The 15,487-nt window shown below is 38.8% G+C and overlaps 1 protein-coding gene across 6 annotated transcripts in view; it reads left to right on the top strand.

The window, feature by feature from the left end:
* The window catches only part of SRPK2 (SRSF protein kinase 2), a 508,288-nt gene that overhangs the window by 307,651 nt on the left and 185,150 nt on the right, over nucleotides 1–15,487 (top strand). For all 6 annotated transcript variants that reach the window (XR_008402804.1, XM_053716553.1, XM_053716552.1 and 3 more), the window contains exon 6: nucleotides 6,433–6,539. Coding sequence is in view for 5 of the 6 variants with exons in the window: in XM_053716553.1 (XP_053572528.1) it covers nucleotides 6,433–6,539 (107 nt within the window). In the remaining variant the exon portion in view is untranslated. The remainder of the gene's footprint in view (nucleotides 1–6,432; nucleotides 6,540–15,487) is intronic.

The raw sequence follows: 15,487 nt of genomic DNA, 5'->3' as shown, positions 1-15,487 counted from the left end.
CTCGCCTCACGTGTCAGTACCTGCATCTCCCGCTCGGGAGGTGCGTGATATTGTAGCGCCGAGTACATCAGGGCGGCCATTACAAATCACATTACAGGATATGGCTAATGTTATGACTGAAGTTTTGGCTAAATTACCAGAACTAAGAGGTAAGCGTGATCACTCTGGGGTGAGAACAGAGTGCGCTGTTGATAATAGGGCCATGTCTGATACTGCGTCACAGTATGCTGAACATGAGGACGGAGAGCTTCAATCAGCAGGTGACGGTTCTGATCCCAATAGAATGGATTCAGACATTTCTAATTTTAAGTTTAAACTCGAAAACCTCCGTGTACTGTTAGGGGAGGTTTTAGCAGCTCTAAATGATTGTAACACCGTTGCAATCCCAGAGAAATTATGTAGGCTGGATAGATACTATGCGGTACCGGCGAGTACTGACGTATTTCCTATACCTAAGAGGCTTACAGAGATAATTGCTAAGGAGTGGGATAGGCCCGGTGTACCCTTTTCCCCCCCTCCTGTGTTTAGAAAAATGTTTCCAATAGACGCCACCACACGGGACTTATGGCAGACGGTCCCTAAGGTGGAGGGAGCGGTTTCTACTCTGGCTAAGCGTACCACTATCCCGGTGGAGGATAGCTGTGCCTTTTCAGATCCAATGGATAAAAAATTAGAGGGTTACCTTAAAGGGCCACTGTAAGTAAATATTTTCTATGCCTGTTACTAACTAACTACCCCAAATACGCTTTTTATCAATAGCATTTCATTAACATATCTCTACCGTATATCAGAAATCTTGTCTGCAAATTTAATTGTTTTCCAAACCCACTCCGTGGGTATCCTTTGCTCTGGACCAATCCGTTTACAATACCTAGGTTTCAAAATGGCGCTTTAAACACAAAGTTATTGGTTTAAGTATTTTGAACACACAGTGCTGAAAATAGTGGGCAGGATAACGTGACATCATCGGCGAATAAAAGATATAACTTTTAGAACGTTATGAAACTTTGTTTTGGAGAAAATATAGGTCAGTAGGTTTTAATTAATGTTTATTAACTTTAATATGTTAGTTGTTTAGCTTAAAAATTATAACAGAAAGTAATCCTTTAAGAAAATGTTTGTTCAACAGGGTTTTATATTGCAACCCCTTGCATGTATTGCGTCTGTCACGGCCGCGGCCGCTTTTTGGTCCGAGTCCCTGGAAGAGACTCTTGACTCAATAACTATAGATGAGATTTCAAACAAGCTTAAGACACTTAAGCTAGCTAATTCATTTATTTCGGATGCCGTAGTACATTTAACTAAACTTACGGCCAAGAATTCCGGATTCGCCATTCAGGCACGCAGAGCACTGTGGCTAAACTCCTGGTCAGCTGACGTTACTTCTAAATCTAAATTACTTAACATACCTTTCAAAGGGCAGACCTTATTCGGGCCCGGGTTGAAAGAAATTATCGCTGACATTACAGGAGGTAAGGGCCATGCCCTGCCTCAAGACAGAGCCAAACCTAAGGCTAAACAGTCTAATTTTCGTTCCTTTCGGAATTTCAAAGCAGGAGCAGCATCAACTTCCTCTGCACCAAAACAGGAAGGAGCTGTTGCTCGCTACAGACAAGGCTGGAGACCTAACCAGTCCTGGAACAAGGGCAAGCAGGCCAGGAAACCTGCTGCTGCCCCTAAGACAGCATGAATTGAGGGCCCCCGATCCGGGAACGGATCTAGTGGGGGGCAGACTTTCTCTCTTCGCCCAGGCTTGGGCAAGAGATGTCCGGGATCCCTGGGCGTTAGAGATCATATCTCAGGGATACCTTCTGGACTTCAAATCCTCTCCCCCAAAAGGGAGATTTCATCTGTCAAGGTTGTCAACAAACCAAATAAAGAAAGAGGCGTTTCTACGCTGTGTACAAGATATTTTACTAATGGGAGTGATCCATCCGGTTCCGCGGTCGGAGCAAGGACAAGGGTTTTACTCAAATCTGTTTGTTGTTCCCAAAAAAGAGGGAACTTTCAGGCCAATCCTGGATTTAAAAATCCTAAACAAATTCCTAAGAGTTCCATCGTTCAAAATGGAAACTATTCGGACAATCTTACCCATGATCCAAAGGGGTCAGTACATGACCACAGTGGATTTAAAGGATGCTTACCTTCACATACCGATTCACAAAGATCATTACCGGTATCTAAGGTTTGCCTTCCTAGACAGGCATTACCAGTTTGTAGCTCTTCCATTCGGATTGGCTACGGCTCCAAGAATCTTCACGAAGGTTCTGGGTGCTCTTCTGGCGGTACTAAGACCGCGAGGAATTTCGGTAGCTCCGTACCTAGACGACATTCTGATACAAGCTTCAAGCTTTCAAACTGCCAAGTCTCATACAGAGTTAGTACTGGCATTTCTAAGGTCGCATGGATGGAAGGTGAACGAAAAGAAGAGTTCTCTCTTTCCACTCACAAGAGTTCCCTTCTTGGGGACTCTTATAGATTCTGTAGAAATGAAGATTTACCTGACAGAAAACAGGTTAACAAAGCTTCAAAATGCATGCCGTGTCCTTCATTCCATTCAACACCCGTCAGTAGCTCAATGCATGGAGGTGATCGGCTTAATGGTAGCGGCAATGGACATAGTACCCTTTGCACGCCTACATCTCAGACCGCTGCAATTGTGCATGCTAAGTCAGTGGAATGGGGATTACTCAGACTTGTCCCCTACTCTGAATCTGGATCAAGAGACCAGAAATTCTCTTCTATGGTGGCTTTCTCGGCCACATCTGTCCAGGGGGATGCCATTCAGCAGGCCAGACTGGACAATTGTAACAACAGACGCCAGCCTACTAGGTTGGGGCGCTGTCTGGAATTCTCTGAAGGCTCAGGGACAATGGAATCAGGAGGAGAGTCTCCTGCCAATAAACATTCTGGAATTGAGAGCAGTTCTCAATGCCCTTCTGGCTTGGCCCCAGTTAACAACTCGGGGGTTCATCAGGTTTCAGTCGGACAACATCACGACTGTAGCTTACATCAACCATCAGGGAGGGACAAGAAGCTCCCTAGCAATGATGGAAGTATCAAAGATAATTCGCTGGGCAGAGTCTCACTCTTGCCACCTGTCAGCAATCCACATCCCGGGAGTGGAGAACTGGGAGGCGGATTTCCTAAGTCGTCAGACTTTTCATCCGGGGGAGTGGGAACTTCATCCGGAGGTCTTTGCCCAAATACTTCGACGTTGGGGCAAACCAGAGATAGATCTCATGGCGTCTCGACAGAACGCCAAGCTTCCTCGTTACGGGTCCAGATCCAGGGATCCGGGAGCGGTTCTGATAGATGCTTTGACAGCACCTTGGACCTTCGGGATGGTTTATGTGTTTCCACCCTTCCCGATGCTTCCTCGATTGATTGCCAGAATCAAACAGGAGAGAGCATCAGTGATTCTAATAGCGCCTGCATGGCCACGCAGGACTTGGTATGCAGATCTAGTGGACATGTCATCCTGTCCACCTTGGTCTCTACCTCTGAAACAGGACCTTCTGATCCAGGGTCCCTTCAAACATCAAAATCTAATTTCTCTGAAGCTGACTGCTTGGAAATTGAACGCTTGATCTTATCAAAACGTGGTTTTTCTGAGTCAGTTATTGATACCTTAATACAGGCTAGGAAGCCTGTTACCAGAAAGATTTACCATAAGATATGGCGCAAATACTTATATTGGTGCGAATCCAAGAGTTACTCATGGAGTAAGGTTAGGATTCCTAGGATATTGTCTTTTCTACAAGAAGGTTTAGAAAAGGGTTTATCCGCTAGTTCCTTAAAGGGACAGATTTCAGCTCTGTCCATTCTTTTACACAAACGTCTGTCAGAAGTTCCGGACGTTCAAGCTTTTTGTCAGGCTTTAGCTAGGATCAAGCCTGTGTTTAAAACTGTTGCTCCACCATGGAGTTTGAACTTAGTTCTTAATGTTTTACAGGGTGTTCCGTTTGAACCCCTTCATTCCATTGATATCAAGCTGTTATCTTGGAAAGTTCTGTTTTTAATGGCGATTTCCTCGGCTCGAAGAGTCTCTGAGTTATCTGCCTTACATTGTGATTCTCCTTATCTGATTTTTCATTCAGACAAGGTAGTTCTGCGTACTAAACCTGGGTTCCTACCTAAGGTGGTCACTAACAGGAATATCAATCAAGAGATTGTTGTTCCATCTTTGTGTCCTAATCCTTCTTCGAAGAAGGAACGTCTGCTACACAATCTAGATGTAGTCCGTGCTCCTGAAATTTTATCTACAGGCAACTAAGGATTTTCGACAAACGTCTTCCCTGTTTGTCGTTTATTCTGGTCAGAGGAGAGGTCAAAAAGCTTCGGCTACCTCTCTCTCTTTTTGGCTTCGTAGCATAATACGGTTAGCCTATGAGACTGCTGGACAGCAGCCTCCTGAAAGAATTACAGCACATTCTACTAGAGCTGTGGCTTCCACTTGGGCCTTTAAGAATGAGGCTTCTGTTGAACAGATTTGCAAGGCTGCAACTTGGTCTTCTCTTCATACTTTTTCCAAATTTTACAAATTTGACACTTTTGCTTCTTCGGAGGCTGTTTTTGGGAGAAAGGTTCTTCAGGCAGTGGTTCCTTCCGTATAAAGAGCCTGCCTGTCCCTCCCGTCATCCGTGTACTTTAGCTTTGGTATTGGTATCCCAGAAGTAATGATGACCCGTGGACTGACCACACTTAACAGGAGAAAACAAAATTTATGCTTACCTGATAAATTCCTTTCTCCTGTAGTGTGGTCAGTCCACGGCCCGCCCTGTTTTTTATGGCAGGTCTAAAAAAATTTTTTAAGTTATACTCCAGTCACCACTGCACCCTTTGGCTTCTCCTTTCTCGTTGGTTCTTGGTCGAATGACTGGGTGTGACGTAGAGGGGAGGAGCTATATAGCAGCTCTGCTGGGTGAATCCTCTTGCACTTCCTGTTGGGGAGGAGTTAATATCCCAGAAGTAATGATGACCCGTGGACTGACCACACTACAGGAGAAAGGAATTTATCAGGTAAGCATAAATTTTGTTTTTTAAAGAAGAACATATTCTTCTATGTGAAGAGCAATGGAATGTAAAGTATTCATAACTACCTTCAGCTTTAGCGCTTTTGTTTTAATGTGGTGTAGGGTCAGCACGTCAGTGATGAGTGTTATTTTTTTTACCAGCTCACCCCATTGAAGTCTATGGGGAAAGGATCATGATATCCAAAGTCCTGAAGTTAGCGTGCAATGCTTTTCACTCGCTAACTTTTTACTTTTAACTTTGTCATTTGTGCACTAACCCGCCCATGGTAATCTTTTACTTTGAGCGTAATATTTAGCACGCGACTTTTAATCTGGGCCATTGTTGTTGTATCTCTGTATCATTGATAGTAAATCACATACAGTATAATAATTAAAGGGACATGGAACTCAATTTTTTTATTTCATGATTCAGTAAGGGCATACAATTTTAAACAACTTTCCAATTTACTTTTATTATCTAATTTACTTTGTTCTTTTGGTATCCTTTGTTGAAAAGAATATCTACGTAGGCTTAGGAGCTAGCTGCTGATTAGTAACTGCACATATATGCCTCTTGTCATTGGCTTACCAATGTAGTCAGCTAGCTCCTAGTTGTGCATTACTGCTCCTTCAACAAAGGATACCAAGAGAATGAAGCAAAATTGAAGTAAATTGGAGAATTTGCTTAATTATGTATGCTCTATCTAAAACATAAAAGAAAAGGATTGGTCTTCATATCCCTTTAACACCGATTGGTAACTTCTAGGAGAAGATTTTTTAGTTATCTCCTTTTTGCTTAAAGTCAATTTTGAAATCTCCCACAGCTTTATTGGCTAATTAATTCTGTTATCCTTATGCCATATGAGGGCTCATTGTGGGCCAGGTATATTGAATACCTGTGTATATAAGCCACAATGGTTCTTTATAAGCAGCATTTGGGTTTAATGCAGGCATTATTAACTTAAACTCTATTTTTCCTCTGTACGAGTTTCTAGTATTATCCTACAAGTGATGATCCTTTAATTAGTACAATAGAAAAATAAACTGATACTTTTAATTAATCAATTTCTGCACTTTTTAGAGATATCATATTACAGTCATACAAACGTTTTTGTGCCTTATGTCTGACATCTTTGTGGAGTCATTTTTGTAGTCAATCTTTTTTCTTTCTTTCTTTCTTTCTTTCTTTCTCTCTTTCTTTCTTCCCAAACAGGTCCAAGGAGGAAGTTTGAAGTTTCTCAAAGTTTTTTGACCAGACTATAAAGTATCGCCAGTGAGCTATTTGTTTTATAACTGAGGATGTAGAAATGTATTTTATTTATTGTTAAGTGTAAATCTAAATTTCTTGATGCAGGTGTAGAAATAGTTCAATCTATTTGGTTTTATAATATCCACATCAACCTTAATATAATATAAGATGTCTGCATGGTCTTTGAGGTTCTTGGTCATCATTTGTTAAAATGGATTATTAAGTCAAACTACCAAGGTCTTCCCATTCGTTGTGTAAAAAGCATTATCCAACAGGTAAGATTGCCCTTTTAAGTTCTGTAGTATTTATGATAAGTTTTTCCTTACTATCTGGAGAACTGTTTGAATTTGAGGGGTTAAAGACAATATAAAGGTAGTAAACACGAGTATTTGTTTTTTTTCACATGTGAATTCAGACTATACTTATTCTTTCACTGGGTTTCCTCTGACATAGCGAAGACCATATAAGTATTGGGTTTCCTTGATAGAGCAGATTGTCATGTCATGAGCCTGGGCTAGAACATAAACTTCCTTCAGTACCAGTTATAAAGTAGATCAGTTTCTTGCAAAAATCTGTTTTGCGTGTTTTAGCCCTGGCTCTATACTTCTGCCTCTAGCTTGTGATAGCTCATATTCTACATGCTGTATAACATAATCCTTTTAAACATATACACATATTGTCTTTAACATATACACATATTGTCTTTAACATATACACATATTGTCTTTAACATATACACATATTGTCTTTAACATATACACATATTGTCTTTAACATATACACATATTGTCTGTAACATATACACATATTGTCTTTAACATATACACATATTGTCTTTAACATATACACATATTGTCTGTAACATATACACATATTGTCTTTAACATATACACATATTGTCTGTAACATATACACATATTGTCTTTAACATATACACATATTGTCTTAAATATATACACATATTGTCTTTAACATATACACATATTGTCTTTAACATATACACATATTGTCTTTAACATATACACATATTGTCTTTAACATATACACATATTGTCTGTAACATATACACATATTGTCTTAAATATATACACATATTGTCTTTAACATATACACATATTGTCTGTAACATATACACATATTGTCTGCAACATATACACATATTGTCTGTAACATATACACATATTGTCTGTAACATATACACATATTGTCTTTAACATATACACATATTGTCTGTAACATATACACATATTGTCTGTAACATATACACATATTGTCTGTAACATATACACATATTGTCTTTAACATATACACATATTGTCTGTAACATATACACATATTGTCTGTAACATATACACATATTGTCTGTAACATATACACATATTGTCTTAAATATATACACATATTGTCTTAAACATATACATATATTGTCTTTAACATATACACATATTGTCTTTAACATACACATATTGTCTTTAACATATACACATATTGTCTTTAACATATTCACATATTGTCTTTAACATATACACATATTGTCTTTAACATATACACATATTGGCCCCTAGTTATCAAGCCGTCAACCGCAAATACGCTGGAATTCCGCAGCGTATTTGTGGCGAGGCTGATTCGCCTTAGTTATCAAGCCCTACACACCGGCAAAAATAGAAATTTGTAACGTAAGCTTCGTTCCGCCGGGCTCAGTCCGACACAGATCGATTCTTACATCACTCCAGATGTTCCGAACGCAAGTTGGGCACAATCTGACTACTTTTGCTAGTTATCAAATGACTAGCAGGTACGCTCGGCACTTTTCCGGCCCAGCGTACCTGGTTTTCAATCCGCCGCCCTGGAAGCGGCGGATCCCATAGGAATCAATGGGAGTCTGACCATAGCGAAAGTTCATGTTCGCTGCTGCCTGACATCCCATTGATTCCTATGGGAAACGTCTGCTCCTAACACCCTAACATGTACCCCGAGTCTAAACACCCCTAATCTGCCCCCCCCCACACCGCCGCAACTAAATAAATGTATTACCCCCTAAACCGCCGCTCCCGGAGCCCACCGCCACTCTAATAAACTGATTAACCCCTAAACCGCCGCTCCCGGACCCCGCCGCCACCTACATAATACTTATTAACCCCTATCCTGCCCCCCTATACCGCCGCCACCTATAATAAATGTATTAACCCCTATCCTGCCGATCCCGTACCCTGCCGCAACTAAATAAATTGTTTAACCCCTAAACCGCCGCTCCCGGACCCCGCCGCAACCTATATTAAACTTATTAACCCCTAATCTGCCCCCCTACACCGTCGCCACCTATAATGAATTTATTAACCCCTATCCTGCCCCCCCATACCGCCGCCATCTATATTAAACTAATTAACCCCTAAACCTAAGTCTAACCCTAACACCCCCCTAACTTAAATATTATTTTAATAAATCTAAATAAAATTACTATTATTAACTAAAGAAATCCTTTTTAAAACTAAATACTTACCTATAAAATAAACCCTAATATAGCTACAATATAACTAATAATTATATTGTAGCTATTTTAGGATTTATTTTTATTTTACAGGCAAATTTAAATTTATTTTAACTAGGCACAATAGCTATTAAATAGTTATTAACTATTTAATAGCTACCTAGTTAAAATAAAGACAAATTTACCTGTAAAATAAAACCTAACCTAAGTTACAATTACACCTAACACTACACTATCATTAACTAAATTATTCCTATTTAAAACTAAATACTTACCTGTAAAATAAACCCTAAGATAGCTACAATGTAATTAATAATTACATTGTGGCTATTTTAGGATTTATATTTATTTTACAAGTAACTTTGTATTTATTTTAACTAGGTAGAATAGTTATTAAATAGTTATTAACTGTTAACTATTTAATAACTACCTAGCTAAAAGAAATACAAAATTACCTGTAAAATAAATCTAAATAAAATTACTATTATTAACTAAATTAATCCAATTTAAAACTAAATACTTACCTATAAAATAAACCCTAATATAGCTACAATATAACTAATAATTACATTGTAGCTATTTTAGGATTTATATTTATTTTACAGGTAACTTTGTATTTATTTTAACTAGGTAGAATAGTTATTAAATAGTTATTAACTATTTAATAACTACCTAGCTAAAAGAAATACAAAATTACCTGTAAAATAAATCCTAACCTAAGTTACAATTAAACCTAACACTACACTATCATTAAATAAATTAAATTAATTATCTACAAATACCTACAATTAAATACAATTAAATACACTAACTAAAGTACAAAAAATAAACAAAACTAAGTTACAAAAAATGAAATAATATTACAAGATTTTTAAGCTAATTACAGCTTATCTAAGCCCCCTAATAAAATAACAAAGCCCCCCAAAATAACAAAATGCCCTACCCTATTCTAAATTACGAAAGTTAACCGCTTTATTACCTTACCAGCCCTTAAAAGGGCCTTTTGCGGGGCATGCCCCAAAGAAATCAGCTCTTTTGCCTGTAAAAAAAAACACAATACCACCCCCCAACATTACAACCCTCCACCCACATACCCCTACTCTTACCCAAACCCCCCTTAAATAAACCTAACACTACCCCCCTGAAGATCATCCTACCTTTAGCCGCCTTCAGCCAGCCGACAACCGATGGAACAGAAGAGGACATCCGCAGCGGTCGAAGTCTTCCATCCGATAGAAGTCTTCATCCAGGCGGCGTCTTCAATCTTCATCCATCCGGAGCAGAGCCATCTTCAAAGCAGCCGTCGCGGAGCCATCTTCATCCATCGACGCCTACTCGCCGAATGAATATTCCTTTAAGTGACGTCATCCAAGATGGCGTCCCTCAAATTCCGATTGGCTGATAGGATTCTATCAGCCAATCGGAATTAAGGTAGGAAAAATCTGATTGGCTGATCCAATCAGCCAATCAGATTGAGCTCGCATTCTATTGGCTGATCGGATCAGAGCCAATCGGATTGAACTTGAATCAGCCAATCAGATTTTCCTTGGATGACGTCACTTAAAGGAATATTCATTCGGCGAGTAAACGTCGGTGGATGAAGATGGCTCCGCGTCGGCTGCTTTGAAGATGGCTCCGCTCCGGATGGATAAAGATTGAAGACGCCGCCTGGATGAAGACTTCCATCGGATGGAAGACCTCTTCAGCGCCCCTTGGATGAAGACTTCGACCGCTGCGGATGTCCTCTTGTGTTCCATCGGTGGTCGGCTGGCTGAAGACGGCTAAAGGTAGGATGATCTTCAGGGGGGTAGTGTTAGGTTTATTTAAGGGGGGTTTGGGTTAGAGTAGGGGTATGTAGGTGGTGGGTTGTAAGGTTGGGGGTGGTATTGTGTGTTTTTTTTACAGGCAAAAGAGCTGATTTCTTTGGGGCATGCCCCGCAAAAGGTCCTTTTAAGGGCTGGTAAGGTAATAGAGGTGTTAACTTTCGTAATTTAGAATAGGGTAGGGCATTTTTTTTATTTTGGGGCTTTGTTATTTTATTAGGGGGCTTAGATTAGGTGTAATTAGCTTAAAAATCTTTTTTTAATATTTTTTTATTTTTTGTAACTTATTTTTTTTTATTTTTTTGTACTTTAGTTAGTTTATTTAATTGTATTTAATTGTAGGTATTTGTAGATAATTAATTTAATTTATTTAATGATAGTGTAGTGTTAGGTTTAATTGTAACTTAGGTTAGGATTTATTTTACAGGTAATTTAATTTAATAACTACCTAGCTATTTAATTTAATAACTACCTAGCTAATTTCTTTTAGCTAGGTAGTTATTAAATAGTTAATAACTATTTAATAACTATTCTACCTAGTTAAAATAAATACAAAGTTACCTGTAAAATAAATATAAATCCTAAAATAGCTACAATGTAATTATTAATTACATTGTAGCTATCTTAGGGTTTATTTTACAGGTAAGTATTTAGTTTTAAATATGAATAATTTATTTAATTATAGTGTAGTGTTAGGTGTAATTGTAACTTAGGTTAGTTTTTATTTTACAGGTAAATGTATCTTTTTTTTAACTAGGTAGCTATTAAATAGTTAATAACTATTTAACAGCTATTGTGCCTAGTTAAAATAAATTTAAATTTGTCTGTAAAATAAAAATAAATCCTAAAATAGCTACAATATTATTAGTTATATTGTAGCTATATTATGGTTTATTTTATAGGTAAGTATTTAGTTTTAAATAGGATTAATTTAGTTAATAAGAGTAATATTTATTTAGATTTATTTAATTAATATTTAAGTTAGGGGGGTATTAGGGTTAGACTTAGGTTTAGAGGTTAATAATTTTATTATAGGTTGTGGCGGTATAGGGGGGGCAGGATAGGGGTTAATAAATTTATTATAGGTGGCGGCGGTATAGGGGGGGGCAGGATAGGGGTTAATAGGTATTATGTAGGTGACGGCGGGGTCCGGGAGTGGCGGTTTAGGGGTTAATCAGTTTATTAGAGTGGCGGTGGGCTCCGGGAGTGGCGGTTTAGGGGTTAATACATTTATTATAGTTGCGGCGGGGTCTAGGAGCGGCGGTTTAGGGGTTAATAACTTTATTTAGTTGCGGGGGGGCTCCGGTGGTGCCGGTATAGGGGGTAGAACAGTGTAGTTTAGTGTGGCTGCTTAGTGACAGGGGTATCAACAAAGCTGGGAAAAAGCCGAAGAGCAGCGAGATCGGATGAGTGATAACTATCACAGTCCGCTGCTCATCGCCCCGTACTTGGTGCGCGGCTTTTTGACAGCTTTTTTGATAACTTTGGCAAGCTTATTCAGGTCCGCGGCGGCGATGGTAGGCGGGCGTATTGGGCCGGCAAAGGCAGGTAAGTAGACACATTGATAACTAGAGGCCATTGTCTTTAACATATTCACATATTGTCTTTAACATATTCACATATTGTCTTTAACATACACACATAATGTCTTTAACATATACACATATTGTCTTTGACGTTAACATCTCTTACGTTCAATGTAATTTTACAAAAAGAAAGAACATGGAGCTTTGCTTCTGGTTTCTGACAAAGTAGAGCTTAGGACATTATTAGATTAAGGTAAACAATTATCAGACTATTTATTTAGAGAATTATTGAATTTATTATTTCCCAATCCCAAGAATAAGGAAGCCATTTTGATAGGTTTAATATAAATAGGGGCTTTTAATGGCTACTACATATGTGTTTTCGGATCCTTTATGAGATCCAAATGCAGAAGTAGGCAGCCGCTTGTGCCGTTTGTCTCTTTTCTGAGCCAGATTTATTCTTTGCACAGATCTTAGTCTGGTTATCTTTCACAAGAATACATTTGGCTCTGAAAACAGCCGAATGGCACAAGCAGCCTCCTACTTCGGCATTCGGTTCCCCAGGATCGAAATACACATATCTAGTGGCTACTAAATGAACTAGGGACACTGATTACTTTATTTCTGTCCTTCGTTTTGGTCCCAAGAATGAACAGAATGATCCCAAAGTCTTCTGTAAAGCACTGTATGCAGCTTTCCATTTTTATTTTTTTTGTTTAACGAACCTTAAAAGGACTTTAAAATACGTTTGGTGCAGTGTGACTGCGGTATCAGAAGGAAACCCATACAATACAATGTGAACTTACTTAAAATTGGCACAATTGTAATTGTTGAAAAAATACAATGTTAAAAAAAGCTATCTTCTTTTAAAAAACATATTTATTTATTTTTCTTTATAATGACACGATGAGTCCACGGATCATCTAATTACTATTGGGAATATCACTCCTGCCCAGCAGGAGGCGGCAAGGAGCTCCCAGCAAAGCTGTTAAATATCACCTCCCTTCCCTCCAACCCCAGTCATTCTCTTTGCCTACGTTAGAGTAAGGAAGTCGTAAAGTTAGGTGTCTGGAAAGATTCTTCAATCAATATTTTATTATTTTATTTGCAGTACTAGTATGTGCTGTTTTTTCCTCCAGGGTGTAGCTGTAGTCCATTTCAGTCTCTTCAGTAGAGCATTGGTGGCTTTTAAGCAAAGGGAACTTGTGGGACATAATTCTCACTGCGCCTCCCTCATATTTAAATAAAAGTTGCTGCCCTTATTATTATTTTCCACATGTGAGGGAAAGGACCTCTCAAACCTAGTGAGCTGCCTTGCTGCCAGGCAGATTTTATTGAGGTAAGTGCTAACTTTATTTTCTTAAGCAGTATTAAGGAAAAAAATATAGCACTTTATTATTTCCCTGAAATGGGATGTTTGATACATTAATCTAATGTCTTAAGGGGATTATGTAAGGCAGTATTTGCAGGCACTGGGGACTTGAGGAGAATAGGCTCAATGTTGGTGATTCTCTGTCAGTTTTTTAATACGGAGATTCACGTAAAATGTCAACTGACACATTATTTTTGACACTCCCACGATGGGCAGGGCTTGTGTGGCGGTAAAATTATCTGTTGCTTACATATTTTCTCTCACTTACTGTATATGAAGGAGAGAAATCTTGCAACTTGCCGTTTTTTTAGTTAAAACAGATTAACGATCGATTAACATTATTTGCAACAGCTCTTTTTTGGTTCCGGTTTCCATACACATTATTTCCGGTAATCCAGCAAGGTAGCCACCTCAGCAGCGCTAAAGCTGAGGTGTAGATGCTGTCTGAAGTGTTTTGAAACATTATTTTCATTATTGCATTACATTAAAAAGTAAAGCAATTAGGTTTTTACAGTTCATCAAAAATAAAGCAAAATAAAATGTAAAGAAACAGTAACTTTTTTTTCTGTATAAAATTTTTGTAAAATTTAAATATTTTTATTTCTGTTAAGATGGATCAAGCCTCTGTTATAGATTACAGATGTCCTTTATGTTTGAATGCTAATATTAAACCACCAATCCTTTTCTGTTCCTCATGTGTTAAGAGAACACTAAATTTTAGGGATAGACTTTTTGAGCCAATATTGTCTAGGACGGATGCTGTCCAGGAGTCTTTTGACAATGTTCAAAATATGCCGGAGTTTTTCTCCTCAGGTGTCCAAATTTTTTATCAATTAATATAGTGCCATGCGTTTCCTCCCAAGCTCCGTCTGGAGTTTCTTTGCAAGACATTGCTCCCTCATGTCTTCTGCAGTTTCTGATGCCTTGTCTGCTTTTCCCTTGCTACAGGGAAAGCGCAAGAGGAAATGTAAAGAATCAGTGTGTATGGTTTCTGTCACGACCATATCTATTCCGAACGTTTCCTCTCATAGGCCTGAAGAGGAGGATATTTCGGTAGCATCTGAGGGGGCGATCTCAGATTCAGACAGTGTAATTCCTTCCTCTGATGCTGAAGTTGTATCCTTCAGGTTTAAGCTAGAGCACCTCCGTTTACTACTAAAGGAGGTTTTAGCTACCCTGGACGACTCCGACACTACTGTCGTAGTCAATCCTAAGAAGTCTTGTAAACTAAACAAGTATTTTGGTATACCTTCCATGGTGGAGCTTTTTCCTGTACCAGATAGCACTACAGATATTATTGCTAGGGAATGGGAGAGACCGGGTATCCCTTTCTCTTGTAAGATGTATCGAGTCCACGGATTCATCCATACTTGTGGGATATTCTCCTTCCCTACAGGAAGTGGCAAAGAGAGCACCCACAGCAGAGCTGTCTATATAGCTCCTCCCTTAGCTCCACCCCCCAGTCATTCTCTTTGCCTACTCTAAGTACTAGGAAGGGCAGAGTGAGTGTGGTGACAAAAATGTTAGTTTCTCCAACATAGGTGTGTCCGGTCCACGGCGTCATCCTTACTTGTGGGATATTCTCTTCCCCAACAGGAAATGGCAAAGAGCCCAGCAAAGCTGGTCACATGATCCCTCCTAGGCTCCGCCTACCCCAGTCATTCTCTTTGCCGTTGTACAGGCAACATCTCCACGGAGATGGCTTAGAGTTTTTTAGTGTTTAACTGTAGTTTTTATTATTCAATCAAGAGTTTGTTATTTTAAAATAGTGCTGGTATGTACTATTTACTCAGAAACAGAAAAGAGATGAAGATTTCTGTTTGTATGAGGAAAATGATTTTAGCAACCGTTACTAAAATCCATGGCTGTTCCACACAGGACTGTTGAGAGCAATTAACTTCAGTTGGGGGAACAGTGAGCAGTCTCTTGCTGCTTGAGGTATGACACATTCTAACAAGACGATGTAATGCTGGAAGCTGTCATTTTCCCTATGGGATCCGGTAAGCCATGTTTA

Source organism: Bombina bombina, chromosome 6, assembly GCF_027579735.1.
Source record: "Bombina bombina isolate aBomBom1 chromosome 6, aBomBom1.pri, whole genome shotgun sequence".
Taxonomy (NCBI): domain Eukaryota; kingdom Metazoa; phylum Chordata; class Amphibia; order Anura; family Bombinatoridae; genus Bombina; species Bombina bombina.
This window is presented reverse-complemented; position numbering and strand designations above follow the sequence as displayed.